Raw genomic sequence first — 7,151 nt, forward strand, 5'->3', positions numbered from 1 at the left:
TGAATATGAATATTACCTTGAATAAGAAAGATATCCTACTGTATATAACAAAGGTTTCTTGATCTTAGATGATTACTTGGAATGGATTAGAAAGCTTGGAAGTAAATTAGTAAACTTGAAGGGATTTTTGAAGTGTTCTTGAAGTGTTCTTCCTATGATGATTATAGCTTGATTCTTGAAGTGATTTTTGATGAATATGATGATTAACTACTGGAAAAATACGTTCATAATAGTGTGTGTGTGTTGAGAGAGAATTAGAAAGAGAATTGGAAGTGAAATGGAGTGAATGATGAGTGGTAATTGGTGAGTGGTGAGTGGGGTTAAAAGGAGTTCTAGTTAGTTGACTAGCTCATGGTAGAAGTTAAAATTGATTAGTCATACATGACATAATCAAGAGTGGAATCCCATGCTAGTTCCTATTGGTATATACTCATAGTAAGTACGTTTTGAAGCTGTGTATAATACGGGTAAGAATACGACTAGAATTCTTGATGAAAGAAAAGAATGGAAAAGTAACTGTAACCATTTTCGTTAAGTATGAGTGTTTTGATATATGTATTGAAGTCTTCCAAAAGTATTTTAATACATCTAAATACACTACATGTATATACATTTTAACTGAGTCGTTAAGTCATCGTTAGTCGTTACATGTAAGTGTTGTTTTGAAACCTTTAAGTTAACGATCTCAATTAATGTTGTTAACCCATTGTTTATTATATCTAATGAGATGTTAAATTATTATATTATCATGATATTATGATATATTAATATATCTTAATATGATATATATACATTTAAATGTCGTTACAACGATAATCGTTACATATATGTCTCGTTTCGAAATCCTTAAGTTAGTAGTCTTGTTTATATGTATATAACTCATTGTTAATATACTTATGGAGATACTTACTTATCATAATCTCATGTTAACCATATGTATATCCATATATATATCGTCATGTCGTTTTTACAAGTTTTAACGTTCGTGAATCGCCGGTCAACTTGGGTGGTCAATTGTCTATATGAAACATATTTCAATTAATCAAGTCTTAACAAGTTTGATTGCTTAACATGTTGGAAACATTTAATCATGTAAATATCAATCTCAATTAATATATATAAACATGGAAAAGTTCGGGTCACTACAAAAATATCTATTTTCCCAGTGAAGACCTCGAAGCTCTTCCTCCGGATATTCCAAAATATGACATGGCCATACTTGTGTGTTGTACTGCGGTTCCATTCAGAACCATAGAACGTTCAGGCATCCTTGACGAATACCTTCGTCCGGGAAATATTGCTATAAGAAATGCACTTATTAGGAGTAACATGTACCACCGCGAACTAAACGTCACTCGATTGTCAATGACCGAAGCATGTCTTTACTGGTGCATAACTCACAACATCCAAGTAAATATTGCTCATTTGGTCACTTCCCGAATGAATCAACTTCGTTATGCAGAAACAAGGCCTCATCTTCCGTACGGAGCATTTCTGAACCGTCTATTTACTAGTATTGGTGCGGTTGAAGGTCTGGTGGGACGACGTCCGATAACCACGTTACCTATCGACCGGTCCTTCGTTTCTGAAACATCGGCAGCATCGAGCTCAGGTTCTGAAAGTTCGTCCACTAAATCGGATGCTCTTAGTCATCCCCGTCGTCGTTATTAGTGTGTTTCAAAACCAGTAACTTTGTAGTCGTGTGCTTGAAGTGTGTTTAATTCAGTAAGTGTGTTTAAATTTAGTAAGTGTGTTTAATTTAAGTCGTGTGCTTGAAGGATATGTAGGACGACGTCTGATAACTAAGTGTGTGTTTATTCCAGTAAGTGTGTTTATTCCAGCAAGTGTGTTTAATTCAGTAAGTGTGTTTATTTCAGTAACTTTGTATTATATTAATTTAATGTTTGTCGTTTGCTGTGTTTAATTCAAAAAAATTCGTTTGTCTACTTAAATATTGCTCTTTATATATAATAACCGATTTATCTACTTACAATCCGTTTTCATTCAAAACAAATGATAACAACATAACAATTTCATTCAACATAACTAATACAACCGATACAAATACAAACGAGACACAAATACAAACGATACAAATACAAACGATACAAATCCACCCAAGTTAACTAACTAACTTAACGGAAAGTTAAAAAAGTGTTTTCGTCTTCCAAAACCAAATAAAGAGAAATACGATCAGAACGCCAACTTAGGGTTTCTTTTATACCGTTCCACTGGTCATCGGTACGGAGATATGTGGCGGACAATTCCGGAACACAGTCATCTTCATAAAACAAGACGTCCGTGTGTTCGAACGGAACATTTTCTTGCAAAAAGGTTAAAAGCTCATCTAAACCAACGTCGCGAACGTCAATATTTTTGAACGTAGTTTTTGAACCACGAGTATAATCGTAATCTTTCATTTCATTACGGAATTCACTTCCGTAATACACTTCGATTGAGACAATCATCGGCGAAAGGGTCACCATTTTGAGTTTGGAAGTGTGATAGTGCAGTTTAAGTATTGGATGTGTGTTAGATACGTGTTCAGTATGTGTTGAGGATGAAGTATAAGTAGACAAAATCGACTGTCGTCCCGAAAGGATTTCCAGACGACAAATCGTCCGGGAAAAAAACCGCGAAAACTTTCTTTTTTTGGAGCCAATTTTTTTACGGTACAATAATTAGATCCTATCTTTCCGGACGACATTGGGTCGTCCGGGAAAAGGAGGTCAAACATTCAGAAAAAAGAAAACTGAAAAAACAGAAAAATTTTGTCGTTTGTGGTTTTTTGCGGACGACTTTTGTCGTCCGGGAAACCCCTGTCCGCAAAAATCGTTTTTCTAGTAGTGACACATGCTTAATGCAATGTGTTAGTAAATGATTCTTTTAATATATACGCTCTCCAAAGGGCTACTAATTGACGAACTCATAGCAAAACGATATGTGGCAAGATATATATATTGCCGTTTCTCTCGTTGAAAGTTCTACCACGTCCCCAATGCCCGATCCCCACGACGCCTCACACAGCTACGTTGTGGCATTGGGCGTTGTAGGGTGCCAATCTGGACAACAAACACCCATTATTATAGTTATTGAAATCAATTAATCACCGTTTTAAATTTATTTTCTCTATGTTTTTTTTTTCAATGGTAAACTCACACACTCACCTAATACTAACACGAATAATACATCACGAAATGTCCTAAGCGGGACTCGATTCCTCAAATTTAAGGTTGTTAGGGTGACCTCGATACCGCCAAGTCATTGGCTTTTTGGTTCTCTATGTCATACATCCCTTCAAACTATTAGTTTTTTTCATTTGTAAGAAAATTCTTATGTATAGATATATAATTTTTCATTTATTTCTCTTTATATTATTGATTCATATAGATAGAGTATCTTCTACATTACATGTATAGATAGCCTAATTAGATGATGTTATTGCATATGTTAAACAATAATATGCTCATTCTAGATGCCTAATGTACTCGATGACAAATAAAAATGAAAGGATGCTCGACCTCCATTACATATATAGCAATCAAAATTCTGAAATTATTTTATTGAATTCATATAGTACGTTAATTGGTATATCTACATCTACAAGAAGTCGAAAGCAAGTGCGACTAGTCCTTCTCCAATCACATTCATCAAAACAACTAGATCGAACGTCGTTATACATTGCCAACGAAAAAAGCTACAGCCAGCCCAAAATTAGTAAGCCATAACGAAGTAACTTTAGCTACAGAATTAGGATTACTTGATGTGGGACTTGTAGGAGTTACACTTGGGGATGGTAAAGAAGCCAACGCTGGTGGTGATGAAGTCGGAGCCAATGTAGAGGAAACTAGTCGTTGAACGTTAATATCGACCCTTTGACCAGCTTGGCAATGGCCTGGGACCGCACACAAGTAAAAGTGGTGGCCGTACGTCGTGATTATAACGGAATCATTGCCAGTTGAATAAGTGGCAATGGGGGCAGAGATATTGCATGATCTATAGTCTGCATGTGTCACTTGCATCACATTGTGAAACTGTTTGTTGTATGTGAAAACTAAAATATTTAACAAAAAAAGATAATTACCACTAACAAGATTAATTAACTTTTAACTAACAAATAATTAAACAAAGCTTTCATATTCATTAGTCAATAGTCTACATATGATGAACTAACATTAATTAATTTCCTTGACGTCATCATTAAATCATGGGAGGTGATTCTCACACATCACTTTTTAATTTATCTACGCTTTTGTCTCATATATTTACAGTTATACCCCTAGAGAGTTGAACTTATATTATATTTTAAGTATAATTAAGGATATATTGGTAAATTAGGTGTAGATGAAACAAAAAGTGGTGTGTGAGGATCACCTCCCATAAATCATAAGTCATAGGTTGTTTTAATTTTATATTATTTAATAATTAATATGTGGGTTATTTTTTTTTTTTTTTTTTTTTTTGTAAGTAATTAATGTGTTACATAATTTTTTCATTAAAATTTATTGAAGGATATTTATAAAAAACACAGTTGATTAATAATTTGAGTGGGTGAAGTAGTATCACCTCCCTAGTTTTTTTTTTCTCAAAAAACCAAAAATTTAACAACTTAACAACACGTGTAGTTGGCAAGTGTAATGTGTATGATATGATTTTCTCATAACGTCATTCACACGTATAGAGCGTTATCGTCTCAGCTTGGCTTTACAAGTGACATCTCATCTTAGGTTTTGAAAATGGATTTGGGTTTTTTCCTACTAATGCCTCGCGTCCCCTTACATCTTATCTAGTCTTAGAAGTATAGTCTGTCGTGTCGTGTCTGTATCTTGTAGTTATTGATTCGAGCTTTGTAGTATTGACGCTATTCTCGAGTCTCCTGGATTTGGGTTTTTTCCTGCTAATGCCTCGCGTCCCCTTACATCTTATCTAGTCTTAGAAGTATAGTCTATCGTGTCGTGTTTGTATCTTGTAGTTATTGATTCGAGCTTTGTAGTATTGACGCTATTCTCGAGTCTCCTGTATTGTACATCTCCTTTTTTTTTAATAAAATTTGTCCTTTCAAAAATATAGGTGGCAAGTGTAATGTATATAGTAGTAAATCACTAATTCTCTCACAAACATGCTGAATTGTATGGTAAAGTCGTCTGCAATTTTAACATGTTTTTGTACTTGATTTCTGGTTTTTCAAATTAGTATGGTAAATTTCACCACAAACTGTTTACACTTTAAACCGTGCTTAAACTATTGTGGTGAATTATATATTACATATAAATAATAGAGCAAATAAAACCACAACCTAAAACACTAAAAAGCTTGATAAAATATAATCAAAAGTAGGAAGCGGGAAGAGATGAAAGAATAAAAAGATTATATTAATAATTATTTACCTATGGTATCACCAAGTTTGAAGGTTTTAGTAGCTGCCCACTGTTTGTAATTAACATTACCAATTGTAGTCCATCCAGCTGATTCTCCAACTCTATGCACAGCTCCAATGGCTGTCTCCACCATTGAACCACAAACCACAATGGTCATCAACAATAGTGCACCCACCATCTTCTTCTCCATAATCATATCTTTGTGTTTTAAGTAATATATAACTAGTCTTGATAGACTAAAATGCTTGAAGGTACAAGCATATATTATTTATATCCAAATTAATCTATTTATAAGAAAGTGATGCAGGATAATCAGAAAGTATATTTATATTTGTGTGTGTGAGGAAGGGAGTCTTTATCTTTATAGGTGGTGGTTGAGTCATTTAAGTTGGCTACATACTTGATTCATTACATAAAGAGTAAAGTTTACTTACTCTTCTAATAAGCATAATTCCACTACAAGGTTAGGGTGGTGTACACAAATTGAATTATTCCTTCTTAATTACATTTGTATTGAATTGAATATAACTGTCTTCCAAATATAGTTATATGATGAAGACACTTGACTAGTAGACATATGTCAACATGTCATCATCTTCTTAAAAGGATGATTCGCTATAGAGAAAAGAAAAGAAACACAATATTATTACTCAACATTTAGGTGTTTGCACATATATAGAATTTTATACTTTCTACAGAGTATTTGTTTTTGTGGTTGGAACCGATCGATGAAGACACGTTTCAAAAGAATACTTTGGATGGCGCTATATATGCGCATGATGTCACGTCTGATGTGTTCTATCAGAATACCTTTGATGCATTAATTAGGAGAACAAGTATCCTTGCCGCAGTGGCGGAACTAGGATTTTTTTCACCGGAAGTAAAAAAAAAAAAATTAAAACGGTAGCAATTTTTTTTGGACAAAATATGAAGATTTTGGGGCAAAAAATTGAAGTTTTAGGCAAATTATAAAGATTTTTGGGCAAAAGTTGAAGATTTTGGACAAAAGTAGTACATTTTTGGGCAAAAATTGAAGGTTTAGGGCAAAAGTTGAAAGGTCTAGGGCAAAAGTCGAAGGTTTTAGGGCAAAATATGTAGGTTTGGGGCAAAAAAAATCCACCGGGGGCAAAGTCGAAAAAACATAACATTTTTACATTGAAAAAAAAAATCCACTGGGGGCGGGCACCCCCCTCTGCCCCCAAGTGGTTTGGCCACTGGTTGCCGCTTAAGAATACCTTTGATGTGTTCGGAGAAAAAGTTTTGTTACCCCTTAATTAAATAGCGGATTCAGGATTATTTTTTTACAGGAAGCAAAAAAAAATTTAAAATCATAGCAATTTTTTAGGCAAAATATTGAAGTTTTGGAGTAAAAAATAAAGGTTTTTTTTAGCAAATTATGAAAGTTTTTGGACAAAATTTTAAGGTTTTGAGGCAAATTCAAAAATTTTACACTGAAAATTGCAAATCCACTCGGGGCGGGCGCCCCCACTTGTCCCCACATAAAATCGCCCCTGGTTTCGTTGCTGAAAATAACTAAATTGAAAAACTAAATGACATTCTCACTAAAAAATCTTAAAAAGTATTGTATAAGACAAAGTAAAAATAAAAAAATATAACTATGGAAAAATACGTGAATTTTTTTTAAAGGCAAACTCACACACCCACATAATACTAACACGAATATATACACTGTGACGACCCGGAAATTTCCGACCAAATTTAAACTTAAATCAGACACGATAAGCAAAGTCTATTAAACCGAGTCTCAAAATG

General features: G+C 33.8%; 1 protein-coding gene across 2 annotated transcripts; it reads right to left on the reverse strand.

The window, feature by feature from the left end:
- Positions 1-3,598: 3,598 nt before the first annotated feature.
- On the reverse strand, positions 3,599-5,676 carry LOC139845350 (mavicyanin-like). Of its 2 annotated transcripts, none has more exons than XM_071835611.1 (2): positions 5,388-5,676; positions 3,599-4,003 (listed from the first exon to the last, which is right to left on the reverse strand). In XM_071835611.1, the coding sequence occupies exons 1-2, from the start codon at positions 5,572-5,574 to the stop codon at positions 3,675-3,677; spliced, it is 516 nt and encodes a 171-aa protein (XP_071691712.1). In that variant the 5' UTR covers positions 5,575-5,676; the 3' UTR covers positions 3,599-3,674. The 2 variants fall into 2 exon arrangements, with proteins under 2 accessions (XP_071691712.1, XP_071691711.1); XM_071835610.1 differs by having other exon boundaries at positions 3,599-4,054.
- Between the last annotated feature and the right edge of the window lie 1,475 nt (positions 5,677-7,151).

The sequence above is a fragment of the Rutidosis leptorrhynchoides genome, chromosome 4 (genome assembly GCF_046630445.1).
Source record: "Rutidosis leptorrhynchoides isolate AG116_Rl617_1_P2 chromosome 4, CSIRO_AGI_Rlap_v1, whole genome shotgun sequence".
NCBI classification, from domain to species: domain Eukaryota; kingdom Viridiplantae; phylum Streptophyta; class Magnoliopsida; order Asterales; family Asteraceae; genus Rutidosis; species Rutidosis leptorrhynchoides.

Coding starts and splice junctions, on each gene's coding strand:
- LOC139845350 (XM_071835610.1), bottom strand. CDS start 5,574: ATGATTATGGAGAAGAAGATGGTGGGTGCACTATTGTTGATGACCATT. Junction 4,055..5,387: donor CAAACTTGGTGATACCATAG/GTAAATAATTAT, acceptor TAAATATTTTAG/TTTTCACATACAACAAACAG.